Source organism: Oncorhynchus keta, chromosome 35, assembly GCF_023373465.1.
Source record: "Oncorhynchus keta strain PuntledgeMale-10-30-2019 chromosome 35, Oket_V2, whole genome shotgun sequence".
NCBI lineage: Eukaryota > Metazoa > Chordata > Actinopteri > Salmoniformes > Salmonidae > Oncorhynchus > Oncorhynchus keta.
In genome coordinates, this window is record NC_068455.1 from 23,199,986 (window position 1) to 23,227,525 (window position 27,540).

Below are 27,540 nucleotides of genomic sequence, written 5' to 3' on the forward strand. Positions count from 1 at the left end.
GTGTGCCCCTGGCTGTTTGTAAATGATGTCTGAGTGTTGGAGTGGACCCCTGGCTGTTTGTAAATGATGTCTGAGTGTTGGAGTGGGCCCCTGGCTGTTTGTAAATGATGTCTGAGTGTTGGAGTGTGCCCCTGGCTGTTTGTAAATGATGTCTGAGTGTTGGAGTGGGCCCCTGGCTGTTTGTAAATGATGTCTGAGTGTTGGAGTGGGCCCCTGGCTGTTTGTAAATGATGTCTGAGTGTTGGAGTGTGCCCCTGGCTGTTTGTAAATTATGTCTGAGTGTTGGAGTGTGCCCCTGGCTGTTTGTAAATGATGTCTGAGTGTTGGAGTGGGCCCCTGGCTGTTTGTAAATGATGTCTGAGTGTTGGAGTGGGCCCCTGGCTGTTTGTAAATGATGTCTGAGTGTTGGAGTGGGCCCCTGGCTGTTTGTAAATGATGTCTGAGTGTTGGAGTGGGCCCCTGGCTGTTTGTAAATGATGTCTGAGTGTTGGAGTGGGCCCCTGGCTGTTTGTAAATGATGTCTGAGTGTTGGAGTGGACCCCTGGCTGTTTGTAAATGATGTCTGAGTGTTGGAGTGGGCCCCTGGCTGTTTGTAAATGATGTCTGAGTGTTGGAGTGTGCCCCTGGCTGTTTGTAAATTATGTCTGAGTGTTGGAGTGTGCCCCTGGCTGTTTGTAAATGATGTCTGAGTGTTGGAGTGGGCCCCTGGCTGTTTGTAAATGATGTCTGAGTGTTGGAGTGGGCCCCTGGCTGTTTGTAAATGATGTCTGAGTGTTGGAGTGGGCCCCTGGCTGTTTGTAAATGATGTCTGAGTGTTGGAGTGGGCCCCTGGCTGTTTGTAAAGGATGTCTGAGTGTTGGAGTGGGCCCCTGGCTGTTTGTAAATGATGTCTGAGTGTTGGAGTGGGCCCCTGGCTGTTTGTAAATGATGTCTGAGTGTTGGAGTGGGCCCCTGGCTGTTTGTAAATGATGTCTGAGTGTTGGAGTGGCCCCCTGGCTGTTTGTAAATGATGTCTGAGTGTTGGAGTGGCCCCTGGCTGTTTGTAAATGATGTCTGAGTGTTGGAGTGGGCCCCTGGCTGTTTGTAAATGATGTCTGAGTGTTGGAGTGGGCCCCTGGCTGTTTGTAAATGATGTCTGAGTGTTGGAGTGGGCCCCTGGCTGTTTGTAAATGATGTCTGAGTGTTGGAGTGGCCCCCTGGCTGTTTGTAAATGATGTCTGAGTGTTGGAGTGGCCCCTGGCTGTTTGTAAATGATGTCTGAGTGTTGGAGTGGGCCCCTGGCTGTTTGTAAATGATGTCTGAGTGTTGGAGTGGGCCCCTGGCTGTTTGTAAATGATGTCTGATTGTTGGAGTGTACCCCTGGCTGTTTGTAAATGATGTCTGAATGTTGGAGTGGGCCCCTGGCTGTTTGTAAATGATGTCTGAGTGTTGGAGTGGCCCCCTGGCTGTTTGTAAATGATGTCTGAGTGTTGGAGTGGCCCCTGGCTGTTTGTAAATGATGTCTGAGTGTTGGAGTGGGCCCCTGGCTGTTTGTAAATGATGTCTGAGTGTTGGAGTGGTCCCCTGGCTGTTTGTAAATGATGTCTGAGTGTTGGAGTGGCCCCCTGGCTGTTTGTAAATGATGTCTGAGTATTGGAGTGGCCCCCTGCTAGCCTTAAATAAAAACAATAAAATGGTGCTGTTTCATTTGCTTAATGGAATTAGAAATTATTTATACTTTTACTTTTGATACTTAAGTACTTCCTACTTAAGTGTATTTAAAACCAAATTATTTTAGACATTTACTTAAGTAGTATTTTACTGGGTGACTTTCACTTTCACTTGAGTAATTTTCTATTAAGGTATCTTTACTTTTACTCAAGTATAACAATTGGGTACTTTTTCACCAGTGCTCCTCTCCTCCACTCCTGACTACATGTGCTGCTGCTGCAGGAAGGAGGTGTTGCCTATACAACCAAATACTTTGCTTCTTTCAGCAAGGAGCAACAAAGTTTAATCATGTTTGTAAAGAGTCCATGTAACCACGGAATCGGACTCAATCGCACTAATGCCCTGCCGTCCCGTCTTCCACTGTCCGTTACACCAGAAAATGAAATAAATGACGGTCTTCATCCATAATCGGCGGTTACATGATTATACGATAGTTGTGCCATCCCTAATTATCACTCTGACGTCACTTCTGGAGTGGTGTTGAGAAGGACACAGCTGTACTGTGCAAATGTCGTCTGTCATAAGGCATAAGGCAGAAAGGAGCTTTTGCATGGTTGTTGTTTAAAATTGTAAATGTGCTGTATGCCTGCGATTTGTCCCGGCCCCACCAATCCACTCTACACCAGATACACCTCTATCTGTCTCACCTCCATTTCCTCATCTATGCGCCGGCGCCGACTGAGATGGCCGCCTCGCTTCGCGTTCCTAGGAAACTATGCAGTTTTTTGTTTTTTTACGTGTTATTTCTTACATTAGTACCCCAGGTCATCTTAGGTTTCATTACATACAGTCGAGAAGAACTACTGAATATAAGATCAGCGTCAACTCACCATCAGTACGACCAAGAATATGTTTTCCGCGACGCGGATCCTGTGTTCTGCCTTACAAACAGGACAACGGAATGGATCGCATGCAGCGTCCCAAGGAAACGACTCCGAAAAAGAGGGAAACGAGGCGGTGTTCTGGTCAGACTCCGAAAAAGGGCACATCGCGCACCACTTCCCAGCATTCTTCTTGCCAATGTCCAGTCTCTCGACAACAAGGTTGACGAAATCCAAGCAAGGGTGGCATTCCAGAGGGACATCAGAGACTGTAACGTCCTCTGCTTCACGGAAACATGGCTTACTGGGAAGACGCTATCCAGGGCGGTGCAGCCAACGGGTTTCTCCACGCATCGCGCCGACAGAAACATACATCTCTCTGGTAAGAAGAGTGGCGGGGGCGTATGCCTCATGACTAACGGGACATGGTGTGATGAAGGAAACATACAGGAACTCAAATCCTTCTGTTCACCTGATTTAGAATTCCTCACAATCAAATGTAGACCGCATTATCTTCCAAGAGAATTCTCTTCGATTATAATCACAGCCGTATATATCCCCCCCAAGCAGACACATCGATGGCTCTGAACGAACTTTATTTAACTCTTTGCAAACTGGAAACCATTTATCCGGAGGCTGCATTCATTGTAGCTGGGGATTTTAACAAAGCTAATCTGAAAACAAGACTCCCTAAATTTTATCAGCATATCGATTGCGCAACCAGGGGTGGTAAAACCTTGGATCATTGTTACTCTAACATCCGCGACGCATATAAGGCCCTGCCCCGCCCCCCTTTCGGGAAAGCTGACCACGACTCCATTTTGCTGATCCCTGCCTACAGGCAGAAGCTAAAACAAGAGGCTCCCACGCTGAGGTCTGTCCAACGCTGGTCAGACCAAGCTGACTCTACACTCCAAGACTGCTTCCATCACGTGGACTGGGACATGTTTCGTATTGCGTCAGATGGAAATATTGACGAATACGCTGATTCGGTGTGCGAGTTCATTAGAACGTGCGTCGAAGATGTCGTTCCCATAGCAACGATAAAAACATTCCCAAACCAGAAACCGTGGATTGATGGCAGCATTCGCGTGAAACTGAAAGCGCGAACCACTGCTTTTAATCAGGGCAAGGTGTCTGGTAACATGTCCGAATATAAACAATGCAGCTATTCCCTCCGCAAGGCTATTAAACAAGCTAAGCGTCAGTACAGAGACAAAGTGGAATCTCAATTCAATGGCTCAGACACAAGAGGCATGTGGCAGGGTCTACAGTCAATCATGGACTACAAGAAGAAACCCAGCCCAGTCACGGACCAGGATGTCTTGCTCCCAGGCAGACTAAATAACGTTTTTGCCCGCTTTGAGGACAATACAGTGCCACTGACACGGCCTGCAACGAAAACATGCGGTCTCTCGTTCACTGCAGCCGAGGTGAGTAAGACATTTAAACGTGTTAACCCTCGCAAGGCTGCAGGCCCAGACGGCATCCCCAGCCGCGCCCTCAGAGCATGCGCAGACCAGCTGGCCGGTGTGTTTACGGACATATTCAATCAATCCCTATACCAGTCTGCTGTTCCCACATGCTTCAAGAGGGCCACCATTGTTCCTGTTCCCAAGAAAGGTAAGGTAACTGAGCTAAACGACTACCGCCCCGTAGCACTCACTTCCGTCATCATGAAGTGCTTTGAGAGACTAGTCAAGGACCATATCACCTCCACCCTACCTGACACCCTGGACCCACTCCAATTTGCTTACCGCCCAAATAGGTCCACAGACGATGCAATCTCAACCACACTGCACACTGCCCTAACCCACCTGGACAAGAGGAATACCTATGTGAGAATGCTGTTCATCGACTACAGCTCGGCATTCAACACCATAGTACCCTCCAAGCTCGTCATCAAGCTCGAGACCCTGGGTCTCGACCCCGCCCTGTGCAACTGGGTACTGGACTTCCTGACGGGCCGCCCCCAGGTGGTGAGGGTAGGCAACAACATCTCCTCCCCGCTGATCCTCAACACGGGGGGCCCCACAAGGGTGCGTTCTAAGCCCTCTCCTGTACTCCCTGTTCACCCACGACTGCGTGGCCACGCACGCTCCAACTCAATCATCAAGTTTGCGGACGACACAACAGTGGTAGGCTTGATTACCAACAACGACGAGACGGCCTACAGGGAGGAGGTGAGGGCCCTCGGAGTGTGGTGTCAGGAAAATAACCTCACACTCAACGTCAACAAAACTAAGGAGATGATTGTGGACTTCAGGAAACAGCAGAGGGAACACCCCCTATCCACATCGATGGAACAGTAGTGGAGAGGGTAGCTAGTTTTAAGTTCCTCGGCATACACATCACAGACAAACTGAATTGGTCCACTCACACTGACAGCGTCGTGAAGAAGGCGCAGCAGCGCCTCTTCAACCTCAGGAGGCTGAAGAAATTCGGCTTGTCACCAAAAGCACTCACAAACTTCTACAGATGCACAATCGAGAGCATCCTGGCGGGCTGTATCACCGCCTGGTACGGCAACTGCTCCGCCCTCAACCGTAAGGCTCTCCAGAGGGTAGTGAGGACTGCACAACGCATCACCGGGGCAAACTACCTGCCCTCCAGGACACCTACACCACCCGATGTTACAGGAAGGCCATAAAGATCATCAAGGACATCAACCACCCGAACCACTGCCTGTTCACCCCGCTATCATCCAGAAGGCGAGGTCAGTACAGGTGCATCAAAGCTGGGACCGAGAGACTGAAAAACAGCTTCTATCTCAAGGCCATCAGACTGTTAAACAGCCACCACTAACATTGAGTGGCTGCTGCCAACACACTGTCATTGACACTGACACAACTCCAGCCACTTTAATAATGGGAATTGATGGGAAATGATGTAAATATATCACTAGCCACTTTAAACAATGCTACCTTATATAATGTTACTTACCCTACATTATTCATCTCATATGCATACGTATATACTGTACTCTACATCATCGACTGCATCCTTATGTAATACATGTATCACTAGCCACTTTAACTATGCCACTTTGTTTACTTTGTCTACACACTCATCTCATATGTATATACTGTACTCGATACCATCTACTGTATGCTGCTCTGTACCATCACTCATTCATATATCCTTATGTACTTATTCCTTATCCCCTTACACTGTGTATAAGACAGTAGTTTTGGAATTGTTAGTTAGATTACTTGTTGGTTATCACTGCATTGTCGGAACTAGAAGCACAAGCATTTCGCTACACTCGCATTAACATCTGCTAACCATGTGTATGTGACAAATAAAATTTGATTTGATTTGATTTCCTTTCAATAAAAACAAAACAATATGTAAAGAGGGTGGATATCCAGACCTAGTCTTCTAAGACGGTCAACAATGTTCAGTATCTCCACATTAGTGTCACGCCCTGACCTTAGAGCTTTTGATGTCTCTATTTTGGTTTGGTCAGGGTGTGATTTGGGTGGAAATTCTATGTTCCTTTCTCTATGTTTTTTGTATTCCTTTGTTTTGGCCGGGTATGGTTCTCAATCAGGGACAGCTGTCTATTGTTGTCTCTGATTGGGAACCATACTTTGGTAGCTTTTTCCCACGTGTTTTTTGTGGGTAGTTATTTTCTGTTTTGTGTTTCTGCACCTGACAGGACTGTTTTGGTTTTCGTTCCTTCTCTGTGTTATTTTTGTTATTTAGTGTTCAGTTGAAATAAAAGAATGCACACTTACCACGCTGCCCTTTGGTCCTCACCTTCTTGAACAGACGACCGTTACAGAATGAACACTTACCACGCTGCCCTTTGGTCCTCACCTTCTTGAACAGACGACCGTTACAGAATGCACACTTACCACGCTGCCCTTTGGTCCTCACCTTCTTGAACAGACGACCGTTACAGAATGCACACTTACCACGCTGCCCTTTGGTCCTCACCTTCTTGAATAGACGACCGTTACAGAATGAACACTTACCACGCTGCCCTTTGGTCCTCACCTTCTTCAACAGACGACCGTTACAGAATGAACACTTACCACGCTGACCTTTGGTCCTCACCTTCTTCAACAGACGACCGTTACAGAATGCACACTTACCACGCTGCCCTTTGGTCCTCACCTTCTTCAACAGACGATCGTTACAGAATGAACACTTCCCACGCTGCCCTTTGGTCCTCACCTTCTTGAACAGACGAACGTTACAGAATGCACACTTACCACCCTGCCCTTTGTCCTCACCTTCTTTGTTACAGAATTCACACTTACCACGCTCCCCTTTGGTCCTCACCTTCTTCAACAGACGACCGTTACAGAATGAACACTTACCACGCTGCCATTTGGTCCACACCTTCTTCAACAGACGACCGTTACAGAATGCACACTTACCACGCTGCCCTTTGGTCCACACCTTCTTCAACAGACGACCGTTACAGTATGCACACTTACCACGCTGCCCTTTGGTCCACACCTTCTTCAACAGACGACCGTTACAGAATGAACACTTACCATGCTGCCCTTTGATTCACACCTTCTTCAACAGACGACCGTTACAGAATGCACACTTACCACGCTGCCCTTTGGTCCTCACCTTCTTCAACAGACGACCGTTACAGAATGAACACTTACCACGCTCCCCTTTGGTCCACACCTACAACAGACGACCGTTACAGAATGCACACTTCCCACGCTGCCCTTTGGTCCTCACCTTCTTCAACAGACGACCGTTACAGAATTAACACTTACCACGCTCCCCTTTGGTCCACACCTTCTTCAACAGATGATTGTTACAATTAGTAGCTGTAGACTTGCAGCTGGTATCTGCAAGATGCAAAGCCATATCCCAGGTACAAAGCAAGCAATTATGTATGTAATGAGTTAATTATGAGTCTCATCTGAGATAATTAGATGTTTATTTTCATTATTGATTTACTATGCCATTAAAAAGATCAAAAGCAATTATATAATTATCATGCCTTCTTAATGCTCAAAATGCATCATCCCTTTCAAAAAAGCACCAGCATCACTTTTATCCTTCAACTTGAATTCCAACCATCAATACAAATCAGGAGTCATATTTAGAAAATGTTGAATATTTGGCAATGATAAACATAATGTAGTGTATCTCAGCAGGCTTTGATATACTTAACAATTGTTTTTCTTGGCCTTGAGAATGAAAGTAAGTAGCTAAATATGGTTGTCATTAGTAATGGCTATTTCAGAGACACTCTTTAGCTCAAAGAGGAATCATAAACCCCACCTCTCTTTCTTCTGCTCTTTGTGTTTGTAGTGTTCAGACAGAGTAGAGTTACTGAGCACTTCCCCGCACAAAACACATTGTGGGGGCACTGACAAGTCAGTGACAGACAGGGCATCATCTGCTGCTGAACGGCAGCTCTGCGTCATGTGCTGTCGTTCAGCAGCAGATGATGCACTGTCTTGTCACTGATTTGTCAGTGCCGCCACAATGTGTTTTGTGCGGGGAAGTGCTCAGTAATGAGTCTCTCAAAACGATCAAATGAATTAAACGACACGTCCTGACCAAACATCCACGCCATGGTAGTAAACCCAGGGAGTTCTTTCAGAGCAAGGCAGAATGCTTCAGGAAACAGTGATTCGACAGTGGAAAAGCAAGTCAGCTAGCAAGGCTTTGTTGTCATTATATACCAGGTGATGATAAGCAGAAATAAGGGAGTACTAACTATCATAGAGGTAGATGTGAGTTTCTTTTTCGAACAATCCCCTGGCCTTGTACACAGCTAATAGCTAACATTCGCCAAAGCAAGCTAGCTACTGATAGTGCAACCCAAATAACAGTAAAGATGAAGATGAAAACTGATCAGGCCTACTGTACATCTTACTGTAGAAATGATTGTTGAAAGAAAGACTAGGTTGAAAATGTTGCTGTTAAAATACATGTAATCATTATTATTCTTAACTGGAATAAACTGATTGAAGCAAGATGCTGTTTGAGGCAAACACACTCACACAGTTCTGGCTTGCTCATCTACAGCAGGAAGTGGTATTTTGCCCGACTGAAAAAGCAATAGATGTTCTGATCCAGTTTGGCACCACATACCTATGCGAGTCAGGGTTCTCAACTCTGAAATACTTTTAAAAAACAAGTACAGAGCAGTTTCAAGGCCGAGCATGACCTCAGTGTTGCACTGTTAAAAACGGAGCCCAAATAGACATGCTTGTTGAAAACTTCAACCAGCCACATACTGTACCTCTCATTAGGACAGTGTGTGTGTGTGTGTTTTCTGGTCTACATCTGTGTGATGTGATCAATCAGTTTATTCCAGTTCAAAATAAAACTGATTTATTATATTGTAACAGCACCACTTCCAACCTAAACAGATATGTACTGTTGAAGTCAGAAGTTTAAATACACCTTAGCCAAAATCATTTAAACTCAGTTTTTCCAATTCCTGACATTTAATCCTAGTAAAAATGTGCTGTTTTTCGTCAGTTAGGATCACCACTTTATTTTAAGAATGTGACATGTTAGAATAATAGTATAGAGAAGGATTTATTTCAGCTTGTATTTCATTCATCACATTCCCAGTGGGTCAGAAGTTTACATACACTCAATTAGTATTTGGTAGCATTGCCTTTAAATTGATTGTTTAACTTGGTTCAAACATTTCAGGTAGCCTTCCACAAGCTTCCCACAATAAATTGGGTGAATTTTGTCCCGTTCCTCCTGACAGAGCTTGTGTAACTGAGTCAGGTTTGTAGGCCTCCTTGCTCGCACATGCTTTTTCCAGTTCTGTCCACAAATGTTGTGGAATTGAGGTCAGGGCGTTGTGATAGCCACTCCAATAGCTTGACTTTGGTGTCCTTAAGCCATTTTGCCAAAGCTTTGGAAGTATGCTTGGGGTCATTGTCCATTTGGAAGACGCATTATTATTAGTTTATTTTATTTCACCTTTATTTAACCAGGTTGGCCAGTTGAGAACAAGTTCTCATTTACAACTGCAACCTAGCCAAGATAAAGCATAGCAGTTTGACACATATAACAACACAGAGTTACATATGGAATAAACAAACATACAGTCAATAACACAATATAAAAAAATATATATACAGTGTGTGCAAATGAGGTAAGATTAGGGAGGTAAGGCAATAAATAGGCTGTAGTGGCGAAGTAATTACAATTTAGCAATTAAACACTGGAGTGATAGATGTCCAGAAGATAAATGTGCAAGTAGAGAAATGGGTGCAAAGGAGCAAAAAAATCAAATTTAAATAAAAACATGGTGATGAGGTAGTTGGATAGGCTATTTGCAGATGGGCTAAGTACAGGTGCAATGATCTGTGAGCTGCTCTGATAGCTGATGCTTAAAGTTAGTGAGGGAGATATGAGTCTCCAGCTCCAGTGTTTTAATTGGTATATTGTAATTACTTCGCCACCATGGCCTATTTATTGCCTTACCTCCCTTATCTTATCTAATTTCCACACACTGTATATAGCTTTTTTCTATTGGGTTATTGACTGTATGCTTGTTTATTCCATGTGTAACTCTGTGTTGTTATATGTGTCAAACTGCTTTACAGATGAATGTGGTACCTTCAGGCATTTGGAAATTGCTCCCAAGGATGAACCAGACTTGAGGAGGTCTACAATTGTTTTTCTGAGGTCTTGGCTGATTTCTTTAGATTTTCCCATGATGTCAAGCAAAGAGGCACTGAGTTTGAAGGTAGGCCTTGAAATACACCCACAGGTACACCTCCAATTGAATCCAATGATGTCAGTTAGCCTATCAGACTCTTCTAAAGCCATGACATAATTTTCTGGAATTTCCAAGCTGTTTAAAGGCAAAGTCAACTTAGTGTATGTCAACTTCTGACTCACTGGAATTGTGATACAGTGAATTATAAGTGAAATAATCTGTCTGTAAACAATTGTTGGAAAAATGACTCTTGTCATGCACAAAGTAAATGTCCTAACCGACTTGCCAAAACTAGTTTGTTAACAAGAAATTTGTGGAGTGGTTGAAGAACGAGTTTTAATGACTCCAATCTAAGTGTATGTGAACTCCCAACTTCAACTGTATGAGTGTTTTTAATGGGGGAAAACAAACATGAATAGATATTTCTATGTATTTTTCATTTGATTGTTATTTGTTGTTCTCTATATTGCATTTGTTTTAGGCATAACGGCAATGAAATGTACTGGAATGTATGTATAGTTGCATATATCCCTAAGCTTGGGTCCCAGGAGAAAACAGATTTTTGGGGGGGTTTCCAGGCTGAAAAAGTTTAGGAACCCCTGTTTTAGGCTATCTTAAAGCCTAAACTTTAAGACCTAACTGTACGCACGCCAAGTAGCCTACATGTCAATCATCAAATGCTTTTTGGAATGGGCAGAACAAGTTAATGTCGATCCACAAAGGCAAAAAGAACAATGTCAGAGTTTAATTCAATAATAGAAAAGCTGCGAAATGGGAATTTGAAAATAAAGAAAAGGGAGGAGCAGAAAATGTATGTTTGGGGAAGATTTGCTGAAGTGGTAAACGAGGATGATAGCAGTGTTATGTGTGATGATTGTGAGGCGCTGTTAGATACTGTAACGTGTGCACTGGGAAGCAAGTTCAAGGAGTGCATCATTTAATAAACAAATGAACAAAACAAGAAACAGAAACAATGACACCTGGAGAAGGAACCAAAGGGAGTGACATATATAGGGCAGGTAATCAAGGAGGTGATGGAGTCTGATGACGCGCAGGTGCGCGTAACGATGGTGCCAGGTGTGCTCCATAACGAGTAGCCTGGTGACATAGAGGCCGGAGATGGAGCACGTGACAGATACCATCTGTAGAGGTACTATCTTGATCAAGATCATAAAAGCTGATAGTATTCATCCACAAAAAAATATGCGTACATGCCAAACTGAAATCGTATCAGAAACATGTTGGGCCAAACTGATGTAATTTGGAAATTTGGCACAGAAAATCTTTTCAGTTTTCTTTAGAGTCAGGCTATTGCATTTTCTCCCCGGTTCCTAAACGTCTTTGCTCCACGAAAGAACTAGATTTATGCATTGATTCAATTGATCTATTACATTATTCTGGTGAACAAAGGTTCATTTAGTCTTCCAGGTGAAACATATAATGACAGAAGAGAAGCTGCATGTATCTAATTATATACAAGTTGACTAACAACTAAAATGTCAAATTATAAGCAGAAACATACTGTATCTAAATCAGGCCCAAAATAATACTGCACCCCTTGTCAATAAATAGTTCAGCTGACTGTAGCCTACAGCGCATTTTCTATATTAGGGGGTTAGGTCCCGGTGCTTGCCTCAGATTTTAAATGTATCAAATATAGTGGAGTGATTGAAGATGGGTTGTTAACAATTGCGGGCGGGTACAGGTGAAGAAACAGCCTACCCGCGCACCACAAGTAGATATGTATAGGGGTAAGATGACTAGGCATCAGGATATATAATAAACAGCCGACCCGCGCATCACAAGTAAATATGTATAGGGGTAAGATGACTAGGCATCAGGATATATAATAAACAGTAGCAGCAATGTAAATTATGATTGTATGTGATTGTGTGTGCATGTGTGTAGTCAGTATACAGGTGTGTGCATGTTATGTGTGTGGTGGAGTGACAGTGTGCATGAGTGTGTAGAGAGACCTGTGAGTGTGCATAGAGACAGTGCCAAAATCTAACACAAATAGTCCATGTAGCCATTCTGTTAGCTATTTAGTCGTCTTATGGCTCAGGGATAGAAGCTGTTCAGGAGTCTATTGGTGTCAGACTTGATACACCGGTACCACTTGCTGTGTGGAGGCAAAGAGAACAGTCTATGGCTTTGATGGCGAGAGTCTTTAACGATTTTCCATGCCTTCCTTTCACACCGCCTGACATAGAGATCCTGGACGGTAGGGAGCTTAGCCCCAGTGATAACCAGAGTACTGGGCTGTCTGCACCACCCTCTGTAGCGCCATGCGATTGAGGGCGGTGTAGATGCCATACCAAGCAGTGATGCAGCCAGTAAAGATGTTGTCAGTGGTTCAGCTGTAGAACTTTTTGAGTATTTGAGAGCCCATACCAAACCTTTTCAACTTCCTGAGGGGGAAGAGGCGCTGTTTAAGTCCTTAGCGATTGGACACCAAGCTCTCGAACCCGCTCCACTGCAGCCCTGTCAATGTGGCTGCAGTGTACTCCCTGTTCAACCATTTGATACAGATTATGAATTTTCGCTGTCTCTGCACATGCTTAGTTAACCAAGCATCATGCATGTAATTAAACAGCCACTATGAGGTTGTAATGGAGATTTGACCTGCCAAAAATGTATATGTGCCAGACATGGGTGTCTCTCCCCCCCCCCCTCTCTCTCTGTCTTTCTCTTTCTCTTTCTAGCTGCCTAGTTATCTGTTAGAGAAATTAAGAAACTCAGTAACAGTCAACTTCACCCACACACACACACACACACACACACAGTCTCTTCACATTTGTTGTTGTGAGACATGGCACTAGCTGAATGCGCTGGCTGGCTTTTGTTTACTGCAGAGAGAGTAATGGTGTTGTCTTCAATTATTGATCACTGCTGGTTGGGTTCCTCAAACTGACTTTTAAGGCAGCACCTGTCAGGACAGGAGAATCCTGGAGAATCCTGGGTAGGAGGATTGTGGCATAAAGGGATTACCCATTAGGGGAGGAAACATCAATGACACTCCACAAACATTTGGCTGACCCTGGTCCATGGTCCCCGATCGGTCACAGGGTTGTTAGGGTGGGAGTCCTCCTATGGCACATTTCATGTCCAGTCAGATTAGACACAGCAGTGAACCCAAGACAGATTGATCTGTGCTATTTCTGGGGTTTAGTGTTATGTGTGTCTTGATTAACGATGTGTAAACCAAAGATCTTCAATTTGTTATCCAAAGATCTACAATTTGTTAACAAAAATTATAAGAGCAAAGTTTTAAAAACCAAAACTGATTTCAATGCATTAGGCTATTAAACAAACGCTTGCTTAACTTATTAACCAATACATTTATAATGAATCTGTTTAGTTACAGTATATACTGTAGTCTATATGGGAAATTAAAACTGCCTCACTCTTTCGCTAGCTCATGTAACAATTGTGAACACACTATATCAAAATGCAGACTCCAAATTTCATGAGTTGTCAGGTTGAATTGTTTAATCAAGGCTAGCTGACAAGGCTAGTGGTGTGACAGTGACAGACTGCGTAAGCGCTATGTGGACTGGAGCAGGAGACTGCTGATGACGCTACGCTGTATCTAGCTTACAGCTCAGATAGATGCTCTCCCGTCTCCTTCCCTTCCTCTCTTCCCCTCCTCTCTTCCCCTCCCCTCCCTTCCTCTCATCCCTTCCTCTCTTCCCCTCCTCTTTTCCCTTCCCAGGGGGTAACCTTGAGGCCTGTCCTCTGTTATGGAGGAGGGTGGGGGAGGGAATCGGCTGCTGAGGGCCTGCTGGATTTCTGATCAAGGCTACAGTGTCCCCACCATTTGATATGCCTCTGGGAGGGAAGCTGCTAGTACTACTACTGCTGCTACATCTGCTATTCTCGGTGCTAGAGAATACTACTGTACTGTTGATAATAATGTCAATATATGCAGTTATTCATGCCCTTATTGAGTGAACCCGTTTGCTCTTTGATTCTTTTATGTTGCATTTTCAGTCGGTACATTATAATATTTAGAATTGCGTTATTATATTTGATGTGTTATCTATGACTTGATAATAACATATATATTAATTCATATATTAATTTAATCAGCCTAGATTAATTTGGTGAGAGAGAAAGATGTATGTTCATTAGTTGTGTATTTGTACTCTCTGTGTGGTTTGATTGGAATCGGAGTACATACATACGTCTCCCTTCTGTATCCCATGTGGGCATCTTATGTCTAGTGGACTTCTGTCCAACCTCCAGAGAGAGATGCAACTGGATGATGTGGTGAGAGAGGGGGGAAGGAGACAGAGAGAGTGGTGACAGAATGCAATGACATCATTGGTTGGAGAGGTTGCAGATGGACACATGGATCTCGCTGTGTCTCTGGAGATGGGGTACTGAGTAGGCCGCTGATCTGATCCAGGAACAGATGGACCGTTTGGGCAACAGAGCCTAACCCTCCACAGCTTACCATTCCTGAGGGAGATCACCCTGTGGTGAAGCATGGCACTCACCCACATAGATCTAGAGGCAGGATTAAGATTCACCCACATAGATCTAGAGGCAGGACTGAGACTCACCCACACAGATCTAGAGTCAGGACTGAGACTCACCCACATAGATGTAGAGGCAGGACTGAGACTCATCCACACAATCTAGAGGCAGGACTGAGACTCACCCACACAGAACTAGAGGCAGGACTGAGACTCACCCACACAGAGATAGAGGCAGGACTGAGACTCACCCACACAGAGATAGAGGCAGGACTGAGACTCGCCCATACAGATCTAGAGGCAGGACTGAGACTCATCAACACAGCTCTAGAGGCAGGACTGAGACTCACCCACATAGATCTAGAGGCAGGACTGAGACTAACCCACATAGATCTAGAGGCAGGACTGAGTCTAACCCACACAGATCTAGAGGCAGGACTGAGACTCATCCACACAATCTAGAGGCAGGACTGAGACTCACCCACACAGAACTAGAGGCAGGACTGAGACTCACCCACACAGATATAGAGGCAGGACTGAGACTCACCCACATAGATCTAGAGGCAGGACTGAGACTCACACACACAGATCTAGAGGCAGGACTGAGACTCACCCACACAGATATAGAGGCAGGACTGAGACTCATCCACATAGCTCTAGAGGCAGGACTGAGACTCACCCACACAGATATAGAGGCAGGACTGAGACTCGCCCACACAGATCTGGAGGGAGGACTGAGACTCACCCACACAGATCTAGAGGACGGACTGAAACTCACCCACACAGATCTAGAGGCAGGACTGAGACTCATCCACATAGCTCTTGAGGCAGGACTGAGACTCACCCACACAGATCGAGAGGCAGGACTGAGACTCACCCACACAGATGTAGAAGGCAGGACTGTGACTCGCCCACACAGATCTAGAGGCAGGACTGAGACTCACCCACACAAATCTAGAGGCACGACTGAGACTCGCCCATACAGATCTAGAGGCAGGACTGAGACTTACCCATACAAATCTATAGGCAGGACTGAGACTCGCCCACACAGATCTAGAGGCAGGACGGAGACTCACCCACACAGATCTAGAGGCAGAACTGAGACTCAACCACATCAATCTAGAGGCAGGACTGAGAATCACCTACACAGATCTAGAGGCAGGATTGAGACTCACCCACACAGATCTAGAGGCAGGACTGAGACTCATCCACATAGATCTAGAGGCAGGACTGAGACTCACCCACACAGATCTAGAGGCAAGACTGAGACTCACCCACATAGATCTAGAGGCAGAACTTTACCACATACAATCTAGAGGCAGGACTGAGAATCACCTACACAGATCTAGAGGCAGGATTGAGACTCACCCACACAGATCTAGAGGCAGGACTGAGCATACATAGATCTAGAGGCAGGACTGAGACTCACCCATACAGATGGACTCAGACTTTTAGATTTTGTCTAAGACAATCAAACTCTTTTAAGCAGGTTAAGACTCAAGCTCTAGTTTGGAAGCAGGACTTTCAGAGTCGTCTAGCTCTTTGACGCAGGACTTTCAGACTCATCTAGCTCTTTGACGCAGGACTTTCAGACTCATCTAGCTCTTTGAGGCAGGACATTCAGACTCATCTAACTCTTTGAGGCAGGACATTCAGACTCATCTAGCTCTTTGAGGCAGGACATTCAGACTCATCTAGCTCTTTGAGGCAGGACTTTCAGACTCATCCTGCTCTTTGAGGCAGGACATTCAGACTCATCTAGCTCTTTGAGGCAGGACATTCAGACTCATCTAGCTCTTTGAGGCAGGACATTCAGACTCATCTAACTCTTTGAGGCAGGACATTCAGACTCATCTAGCTCTTTGAGGCAGGACTTTCAGACTCATCGGGCTCTTTGACGCAGGACTTTCAGACTCATATAGCTCTTTCACGCAAGACTTTCAGACTCATCTAGCTCTTTGAGGCAGGACATTGAGTGTGATAAAGGCAAAGATATCTTTGGATAATTCTACAAAGTGGCAAATACCTGGCACAGAAGTCTTGTAGACATAATAGCCCTAATTATTATCATTAAAAAATATATTTTTTTATTTTATTTAACTAGGCAAGTCACATTTTTCCATTAAGTTGATTTGATTGTTGTTGTTTGTTTTATACCCAAATGATTTATTTGAATTATATAGGTTGTTTTGCTATGTGTGATGTTGTCAGACCAACACATGACTTTGGAGATGCTTCTGTTTTCTTTCAGCCATCAATGAGTTCCCTGAGGATATCTTCACCACCTACCAACGCACAAGAGGAGCTGTGCTGCTGCACATATTTGCGGTATGTGCAGCAGGTTTACCATGTGGTTCAGTAAATCAGGCATGTGTTGCGACTGTGTGTGTGTATGTCTGTATGTGCATGCTTGCTTATATGGGGCATGTTTCTGGTGTGTGTGTGTCCATCCATGCACTAATTAGTGGACTAAAATATTACCCTGCTGTGTCCTGACCACTTCATTCAGGATAAGTTGTGCAGCTCTCTGTCTCTGACAGACAATTTTATGACAATTATAAATATTCTGTCAGCCGGGTGTCGTTGTGTATGACCTGGTATCTTCCTGTCATGTGATGTCCTGGGCTGTGCTGTGAACAACACGGGTTGGTTTGGACACAGTGCCCCAGGCAGGGCCTGTCATCGCAACCTTACACAACAGAAGTCACATTTATGCAGCCTCAGATGACTCTGCTCTCTCTTTGGCAGGAACAACGTTCTACTTTGTGAGGGCAGGATAGAGGATAGCAGGATATGTGGATAGATGTTTCTCTCTCTCTCTCTTTCTCTCTCTCTCTCTCCCTCTCTCTCTCAGGCCCTGTACATGTTTCTGGCCTTGGCAATCGTCTGCGATGACTACTTTGTGATGTCGTTGGAGAAGATCTGTGAGGTGGGTGAATTGGACTCCCAATAACAACCTCCTCTAGACCATAAACCTCCTTATATAAATCATTTTATCGCATTTTTTATTTATTTACGGATAGCCAGGGGCATGCTCCAACACATACTTTACAAACGAAGCGTTTGTGTTTAATGAGTCTGCCAGAGCAGAGGCAGTAGGGATGACCAGGGATGTGTGTGAATTGGACCATTTTCCTGTCAAACTGTAACAAGTACTTTTGGGTGTCAGGGAAAATGTATTGAGTAAAAAGTACCTTATTTTCCCAAGGAATGTAGTGAAGTAAAAGTAAAAGTTGTCAAAAATATGAATAATACAGTGAAGTACAGATACCCCAAACAACTACTTAGTTGTACTTTAAAGTATTGTTACTAAAGTACTTTACACCGCTGATTAATGGTTAATGTATGAGACTTCAGTATGAGACTGTGCTTATTCCCTCTGTGTGTCTGTTAGAAACTGGACCTGAGTGAAGATGTGGCAGGAGCTACGTTCATGGCTGCTGGCAGCTCAGCACCAGAGCTGTTCGCCTCGATTATAGGTGAGACGGGCTGCCTGATACTCTCACACAAACACACTTACATTGTACAATACCATTAGTAGTATGTAGACTGTGTGTTCAATTCTCCACATTGAGTAGGTTTCAGATCAATATTGTCTAAGAGGTGATCATATTAGGTGACTCTCTCTTTACCACACTCTCATTCTCTCCCTCTCTCTCTCTCTCTCTCTCTCTCTCTCTCTCTCTCTCTCTCTCTCTCTCTCTCTCTCTCTCTCTCTCTCTCTCTCTCTCTCTCTCTTCCTTTCTCCCTTCCTTTCTCTCTCTTTCTCTCCTCAAGGTGTGTTTATCACTCATGGAGATGTGGGTGTTGGAACCATAGTGGGCTCAGCAGTATTCAACATTCTATGCATCATCGGTGTGTGTGGAATCTTCGCTGGGCAGGTGTGTTTGTTTGCGTGCGTGCAATCTCCATGTGCCTCAGTCTGTATTAGTGCACACTGCCAGAAGGAGACCATTGTCTTAATCACAAATCACACATACTGCATGCTATAACACATGCTATCTTATGCCCAGTGGCGTAGTGCAGTTTTGCACCGAGCAAGAAGTCTGGGTTACTTCTATTTGTTTCCTGCCCGTGAATTTGATGGCAAATCAGTTATGTCAACATAGCTCGCTAACAATTCTAGCAAGCTAGTTGGCTAGTGTGTTTGATTTGAAAACACCAACCTGTTCTTTGGTTGTTTCTACATTCTCCTAACCCATGAGGACGACTGCATTGGATGACGAGCTGGCAGTGATGAATTCAGTGCTCAGTCTGAGAATTCCACTGAAGTTTTGTGCCGCTGTCATCATTTAGTGAGTGGGAACTTCATCTCGTACAAGACCGAGTCAACGGCTATGGAGAAGTCGCAGTCAGATGGCAGGGAAGGCGAGGTGCCGGTGAGACGCCTTGAATGGAGAGCGAACTGTGCTGCCTACCTTCCACTGAAGGACCTGCTCATCTCCCCCTTGTTGACAAACCCCTCCCTCTGCTTGACTGTCACCGGTCTGTTGGAGGCTTGAAAATCCCAAAACGTTCAACTAGCTGACAGTTGTCGTAGTCCAGACCTACTCTCTGTTATGTAGCTACATATATATTTTATTTTCAAGCACCTTCAGATTTTTGTAATGAAAAGCTCTATATAATCTGAATAAATAATAATAATAATTAATAGTATTATTATGAGTGTCAAGTGTCAGTAGTGCAGAGGTGAGGACGGAGTCAGGCGCAGGACACAGAACTGAGTAAAATAACATACTACTCAGGAAAATAATCAGCCAATAAATCCACGCAGGGATAACAAACCCTAACACAAAATACTAACACAAAACCAGGAACAATCACGCACACAACATAACGAGAACCAGAGGGTTAAATAGGGAAATAATAATAACGTAATGAGAACCAGGTGTGTACACTCAAGACATAACAAATGGAAACAGAAAGGTGGATCGGTGGCAGCTAGAAAGCCGCTGACGATGACCGCCGAACGCCGAACACCACCTGAACAAGGAGAGGCACCAACTTGGGCGGAAGTCGTGACAATGAGGCTGAGAAAAAACGTTGCAGTTTTAAAGCACATTTCCTGTAATTCTAAACATCTTTCTTCATGGCTTATGACGTGTTCATATGCTATCTGTGGGGGGCCCGACCTCCGGGGTACCCCAAACCCCAACCCAAATAACACATACACTATTAGATGTGTATATATACAGTATATACAGTTGTGTACCAGACAGATGCCCACATTATCCTAGCAAGGGTTTTAACCTAAAACAGTTAAACTTTCATCATGTTTTTAAACTGTGTTTTGTCTGTTAACTGCTACCGAGCAAAAAGCCGTTCTGGTCTCGTTGCATTTAAAGTGCTGCCTGCTGCCTGCAGCCTCAAAGACTATCAACTGCTTTTGACCGGACAGAAGAAACAACGATAGCAATGAGGAGTAGACTTTTGTTATTAAAAATGGCTTTGTTTTGTAGCTGCTGAAGGTTTTTAACTCGTGCACATTTTTCTAAAGGAGAACGCTAATGGTATTTGCTTTAATAGTTTGTATTAATTGTTAATTTTAATGGAACTGGTTGGGTTGCCTTAAGCTCTGTGACCCAACGTCACCCGTAGTCATCTCACTACTGTATTACTGTAGCTGCGTCGTTCCACCAAATGACTGCCTTTTGCATCCCTTTGATATTTTAAGTAAAAGATTATGCACCAATATTGCATTTTAGAAGCCTGTTATATTCAATGAATTGCCCTTTAATAAAGACAACATGGAGAATTCAATAAATCTGATTTTTTAAAAATACAATGAATACAATTCTGCATTTTGACATTTCCTTCCGTACAGCCTTTGTGACGTCCAGGAAGATTTTAACCCCCCTAACCCCAACATTTCTCCAAGTTTTCACCATCATTGTAAAGCCCTCGTTATTTTGTTACATTGACAAAGTCATTTCTTAAGATTATTATTTATTGCATGTGATTAGTGACAAATAATAAACCCTAAAATAAACCTTTTTTAAGGTCAACCATGTTATGTGAACTGAACTCCCGTTTTAATATGGTAAACTATTCCCTTTTAAATATTTCCTTCAAAAGAAACATTGAACATCTAATAGTCAAATCATAGTATAAAAGCAGGTGCTTCTACTCTTTTTCACAATTATTTTGTGTTTTGTGGTGGAAAACTGAGTGGGCCCAGCACAGGCTAGAAATGTTTTAATAATTTAAAAAATGGTGAATCTTGCATTCAATTGCCCCTCCCTGTTTCACACAACAAGGTTCCATTTCCCCAGTCACAATGGGACTTGTGGCTGATTTTGGCTGAAATCTTCAACCCTGTTATGGTCAACCCTGTTAGTTTATTTGACACTTAATAGGCACTTACTATAGTCGTTTTTTATTGAACCTCTTGAGATGGGAAAACGTGTTTTTTATTAAGTTTAACATGTGCTCTTTATGACAGAATGTTACAACTCTTTTTCACTAAGTTACACTTCTCAATTGGCACCAAATTGGTGGAACGACTTAGGTATTGTAGCGAGGTGTCCTTGACTTGGACAGTACCTTTGTTTTCCTTAACCTTTCAGCCTCCATAGTGCTAATGTAACCCTTTATGATATCACATATCACAGCTGAGTTGATATGTCAACATCAAGGTTACAAAGCTACACAACACTAAAATAACATGCGATCTAACCACAATGGCCAAGAGGATAGTCTATTTCCACGGTTCGTGGAAAAACTTGATATAGTGAATGTGCGTATTGAATATAGTGTATATGACTCTTGTTGACCTAGTGTTTAATCTAAGAACGTGCACAAAAGGAATGTGAAATCGATTTCACACCACCTCACTCACCACCCTTTCGCTCTCTCCCTCTCTTTCTGTCTCTCTCGGTCTCTATCTGTCTCACTCCTCCTTTTGTCTTTCTCTCTCCTCTCTCTCTTTCACCCCTCTCTCAACCTTTCTCCTGCTTTATTTCTCTTTCTCCTCTCCTTTCCCACTCTCCTCCTTCTGCCTTGTTCTCTCTCTCATCCAGGTGGTGTACCTGACTAAGTTTGCAGTGTTCCGTGACTCGTTCTACTACACTCTGTCTGTGTTGGCATTGATTGCAGTGAGTAGCTGATCATCTCATCTCTAGTCTACTTTACATAATGAGGCCATTCAGACTGATAGAGCCCCCAGTGGCTGTTAAACCTGAATTGACTGTCTAACTGTCTAGCCCACTGGGCTAATAGAGGGTTGTGGGGAGGAGATGGTCAAGCAGCTGCTTGTGTGTGTGTGTGCGTCTGTGTTTCTGGGACTCTCTGTAATATAAAAAGAACTGGGTCCCAGATATATGTTTCAAGCATCTCAGAGTAGGAGTACTGATCTAGGATCAGGTCCCATCTGCCCATGTAATCCTATTCGTTGTGATCTTCAAGGCAAAACTGAGCCTAAGTCAGCTCACCTACTCTGAGAAACTTGATACATACAACCCCTGTATGCTATTGTAGAAGACACTGCATACCGTTTCATACTTTACATAATGAGGTCATTCAGACAGAGTGCCCCTAGTGGCTGTTTAACCTTCATTTCCTGTCTACTCCACTGGGTTCATAGAGAGATAGAGGCCCAGTGGGCTGATAGACAATCATCATGAGATTAAGAGAGTAGTACAGAGAGAGATGTCACAGAGACTTCAGAAACTCACTGCATACTATGACATTGCTTTTATAGTATACAGTGTACAGGAAATGTTGCTTTCTCACAGCATCTGTCTGACAGTAAATAGACACACTTGATACATCGCGACTTTCAAGTTTTTCTGAGTTAGAAAAAAAAGAGTTGATGCTCTTCTCCCTAAAAGTATGTACTGTTTAATGAATTATTTGTTTTATTAAATGTTTTCCCTCTTTCATTTTGTCAGTTCATCTATGATGAGAAGATAGTGTGGTGAGTACCCCGCTGTGTGTTTACCTTGTGTCTCAGCAGAGGGTGCATGTGTGTGTGTGTGTGTGTGTGTGCGCACCTGCAGACATGTGACTCTAGTCTGTCTGTCTCTGCAGGTGGGAGAGCTTAGTGCTGGTAGTGATGTACTTTGGGTACATTCTGATCATGAAGTGAGTTCCACTGGGACCTGTTCCTTCCTGCCTCAAATACACACACACACACACACACACACACACACACACACACACACACACACACACACACACACACACACACACACACACACACACACACACACACACACACACACACACACACACACACACACACACACACACACACACACACACAGTAGAGCACCTGAGCGCACGCAACAAATAGTAAAATCCACTTATATACTCATACTTTGCACACACTAAGTTACATAAACTCTCAACTGAATATGTAAAACCTTTTCTCTTTTCTCTCATCAGATTTAACACCAGCATCCAGAACTATTTCTCAGGGAAGGAAGACAAGAGCTTGGCCAACGGTAACGCGGTGATCAGCAGCGAACTGGCAGATGGTAATGCTTGTTATGACAGTTACATATGGGATGATCTGTCCAAGCCGTTACTCTCTCCAGGTAAAGGTAACCAGACGGGCTTTATGGTCACCTCTCAGCCAACCCTCTGGCACTCTGACTGGCCTTCTATCAAAACAACTACTCTACTGCATCTGGTTGCTCTAGTAAACCTAGAAACTACTTTCAGGCCCTACTCTTGACTCTTCCTATCTGGTTTAACATTGTCAACAGTCCTCTCCACTTTGGCTTGATGTCGTTCGTACCCCTTTGTAAACTCTTAGATCTGATCCTGCAAACAGAGTTACAGACATATCTTTTCTATAACTATTTTAGTCTTTCACCGTGTCTTTGACCGAGTGACTCTGAGAGCTCTCCTCTCCTGTCTGGTCAAGTAGAACCAAGCTAACCTCCCTGCTGCCGTGTGGCAACCCTGTATAGAAGCCTGTCTGTTTAGCCTTACTAAACCTACCTGCCTGCCGTGACCTGGCCTGTCAGATGTGAGATGTATTGCTGTGCCGTGCTATGCTGTGCCCTGTCTCGCCCTCTTCTGCTGTGTCAAGTACAGTCCATTATTCCAGAGTCACAACATGCGCATGCATCTGTAAGGGTGTGTGTTGGTGCATGTGTGTGTGGAGACATTTATATTTACATTTACATTTACATTTAAGTCATTTAGCAGTGCGCTCTTATGACTTACAAATTGTGTGCAAACACCTTATGACAACCAGTGGAACAGCCACTTGCATCTAAATCTTGTTGCCTGAGAAGGCGTACTTACCCTATCCTAGGTATTCCTTGAAGAGGTGGGGTTTCAGGTGTGTGTGTGTGTATATGGGTGCCACACACTCACAGTGTGTGTGTACACACACATGTCACACACTCACACACACACACACACACACACACACACACACACACACACACACACACACACACACACACACACACACACACACACACACACACACACACACACACACACACACACACACACTGAAGGTTTTAGTCTGCCTCACTCTGATGGCTGATGTGATCTCATCTGACAGTGTCTTCAGGGGGCCTTCAATGGGCCTTGAACTGGGCCCAGTGGGGCCCACTCTGCTGTCACACAACACTTTAATTACACCTCCTGACATACGGTATCCTCCGGTTGTTTCAAGTTTCAAGTTTTAATGCCACGTGCACAATTACAGTGAAATGCCTTTCTTGCAATCTACAAACCCAACAATGCAGTAATCAATATCAATGTAGCACCAAAAATAACATACGGTTTAACAAAAACACAGGAAATAAAAATAAGAAGTAAGAAGAACACGAGAAAGTAACTAGCTGGTGTGTGTGTGTGTGTGTGTGTGTGTGTGTGTGTGTGTGTGTGTGTGTGTGTGTGTGTGTGTGTGTGTGTGTGTGTGTGTGTGTGTGTGTGTGACAGGGAGTCTGCTGGTCTGGCATGTGAGTGTATTTGGCACGTCTGTCTGGCCATCCTTGAAAAAGGCATGTCTTTGTGGTTGTATACAGTACTGTAAGTGTAGAACAGCATGTCATCTTCTTCGTCTTGGTTGGTGTGTACAGTTAGTCCTACTTGATGCGTCTGTCTGTGCTCTGTATCTCACCATCTCTGTGTATCTCCAGTGAAGCCCACTAAGAGGTACAGTCGTAGCTCTGTGGTGATGGTAGATGAGATTATCAACTCCAGCCCTCCTAACTACCGTTTCCCCGATGCCGGCCTGCGCATCATGATCACCAACCACTTTGGCCCCAAGACACGTCTCCGCATGGCTAGCCGCCTCATCATCAATGAGGTGGGTGAGGTCACTGGGGTCGGGGGTCCGTCAGGCTTATTGGAGAGGAGCTCAGTTAAAGTGATTTACTTAGTTAAGAAAGCTTGGCTAGTTCAGTTATTTTTCTAGTGTACATCAAATCAAATGTTATTGGTCACATACATGTTTTTAGCAGATGTTGTTGCGGGTGTAGCGAAATGCTTGTGTTTCTAGCTCTAACAGTGCAGTAATATCTAACAAGTAATATCTAACAATTTCACAACAATACACACAAATATAAAGTAAAGGAATGGAATTAAGAATATATAAATATTTGAATGAGCAATGTCAGAGCGGCATAGACTAAGATACAGTAGAACAGAATAGAATACAGTATATACACTGCTCAAAAAAATAAGGGGAACACTTAAACAACACAATGTAACTCCAAGTCAATCACACTTCTGTGAAATCAAAATGTCCACTTAGGAAGCGACACTGATTGACAATCAATTTCACATGCTGTTGTGCAAATGGAATAGACAACAGGTGGAAATTATAGGCAATTAGCAAGACACCCCCGATAAAGGAGTGGTTCTGCAGGTGGTAACCACAGACCACTTCTCAGTTCCTATGCTTCCTGGCTGATGTTTTGATCACTTTTGAATGCTGGCGGTGCTTTCACTCTAGAGGTAGCATGAGACGGAGTCTACAACCCACACAAGTGGCTCAGGTAGTGCAGCTCATCCAGGATGGCACATCAATGCGAGCTGTGGCAAGAAGGTTTGCTGTGTCTGTCAACGTAGTGTCCAGAGCATGGAGGCGCTACCAGGAGACCAGTACATCAGGAGACGTGGAGAAGGCCGTAGGATGGCAACAACCCAGCAGCAGGACCGCTACCGCCTTTGTGCAAGGAGGAGCAGGAGGAGCACTGCCAGAGCCCTGCAAAATGACCTCCAGCAGGCCACAAATGTGCATGTGTCTGCTCAAACGGTCAGAAACAGACACCATGAGGGCCCGACGTCCACAGGTGGGGGTTGTGCTTACAGCCCAACACCGTGCAGGACGTTTGGCATTTGCAAGAGAACACCAAGATTGGCTAATTCGCCACTGGCACCCTGTGCTCTTCACAGATGAAAGCAGGTTCACACTGAGCACATGTGACAGACGTGACAGTCTGGAGACCCCTCGGAGAACGTTCTGCTGCCTGCAACATCCTCCAGCATGACCGGGTTGGCGGTGGGACAGTCATGGTGTGGGGTGGCATTTCTATGGGGGGCCGCACAGCCCTCCATGTGCTCGCCAGAGGTAGCCTGACTGCCATTAGGTACCGAGATGAGATCCTCAGACCTCTTGTGAGACCATATGCTGGTGCGGTTGGCCCTGGGTTCCTCCTAATGCAAGACATGTGGCTGGAGTGTGTCAGCAGTTCCTGCAAGAGGAAGGCATTGATGCTATGGACTGGCCCGCCCGTTCCCCAGACCTGAATCCAATTGAGCACATCTGGGACATCATGTCTCGCTCCATCCACCAATGCCACGTTGCACCACAGACTGTCCAGGAGTTGGCGGATGCTTTAGTCCAAGTTTGGGAGGAGATCCCTCAGGAGACCACCTCATCAGGAAGATGCCCAGGCGTTGTAGGGAGGTCATACAGGCACATGGAGGCCACACACAATAATGAGCCTCATTTTGACTTGTTTTAATGAGGACATTACATCAAAGTTGGATCAGCCTGTAGTGTGGTTTTCCACTTTAATTTTGAGTGTGACTCCAAATCCAGTCCTCCATGGGTTGATAAATTTGATTTCCATTGATCATTTTTGTGTGATTTTGTTGTCAGCACATTCAACTATGTAAAGAAAAAGTATTTATTAAGAATGTTTCATTCATTCAGATCTAGGATGTGTTATTTTAGTGTTCCCTTTAATTTTTTGAGCAGTGTACTTATGAGATGAGTAATGCGAAATATGTTAACATTATTAAAGTGACTAGTGTTCCATTATTAAAGTGGCCAGTGATTTCAAGTCTATGAATATAGGGCAGCAGCCTCTAATGTGCTAGTGATGCTGTAATGGTTTTCCTCCTCTTCGTCTGAAGATCAGACCAAGATGCGGCGTGGTAAGTGTCCATGGATGTTGATTTAAAAACATAATCTGAACACTCAACGACTACAAAACAATAAACGTGAACCTAACCGAAACAGTCCTGTGTGGCGAATAAACACAGACAGGGAAACAATCACCCACAAAACAACAGTGAAACCCAGGCTACCTAAATATGATTCTCAATCAGAGACAACTAACGACACCTGCCTCTGATTGAGAACCATACTAGGCCGAACACAGAAAACCAACCTAGAAACACAAAACATAGAATGCCCACCCAACTCACGTCCTGACCAACTAAAACAAACAAATAACACAAGAACTAGGGTCAGAACGTGACAGATGGCTATTTAACAGTCTGATGGTCTTGAGATAGAAGCTGTTTTTCAGTCTCTCGTTCCCAGCTTTGATGCACCGTTATTGACCTCACCTTCTGGATGATAGCAGGGTGAACAGGCAGTGGCTCGGGTGGTTGTTGTCCTTGATTATCTTTATGGCCTTCCTATGACATC

General features: G+C 44.3%; 1 protein-coding gene across 6 annotated transcripts in view; it reads left to right on the plus strand.

Moving 5' to 3' along the window:
* Positions 1-27,540, plus strand: part of LOC118368149 (sodium/potassium/calcium exchanger 4-like) — a 48,933-nt gene that overhangs the window by 13,612 nt on the left and 7,781 nt on the right. For 2 of the 6 annotated variants that reach the window (XM_052496698.1, XM_052496696.1), the window contains exons 3-11: positions 16,939-17,015; positions 17,542-17,616; positions 18,082-18,166; positions 18,465-18,568; positions 21,707-21,781; positions 22,577-22,602; positions 22,716-22,769; positions 23,073-23,230; positions 24,794-24,963. In XM_052496698.1, the coding sequence (XP_052352658.1) occupies positions 16,939-17,015; positions 17,542-17,616; positions 18,082-18,166; positions 18,465-18,568; positions 21,707-21,781; positions 22,577-22,602; positions 22,716-22,769; positions 23,073-23,230; positions 24,794-24,963 (824 nt within the window). The remainder of the gene's footprint in view (positions 1-16,938; positions 17,016-17,541; positions 17,617-18,081; positions 18,167-18,464; positions 18,569-21,706; positions 21,782-22,576; positions 22,603-22,715; positions 22,770-23,072; positions 23,231-24,793; positions 24,964-27,540) is intronic. The other 4 variants (XM_052496701.1, XM_052496697.1, XM_052496700.1 and 1 more) reach the window with 2 other exon arrangements.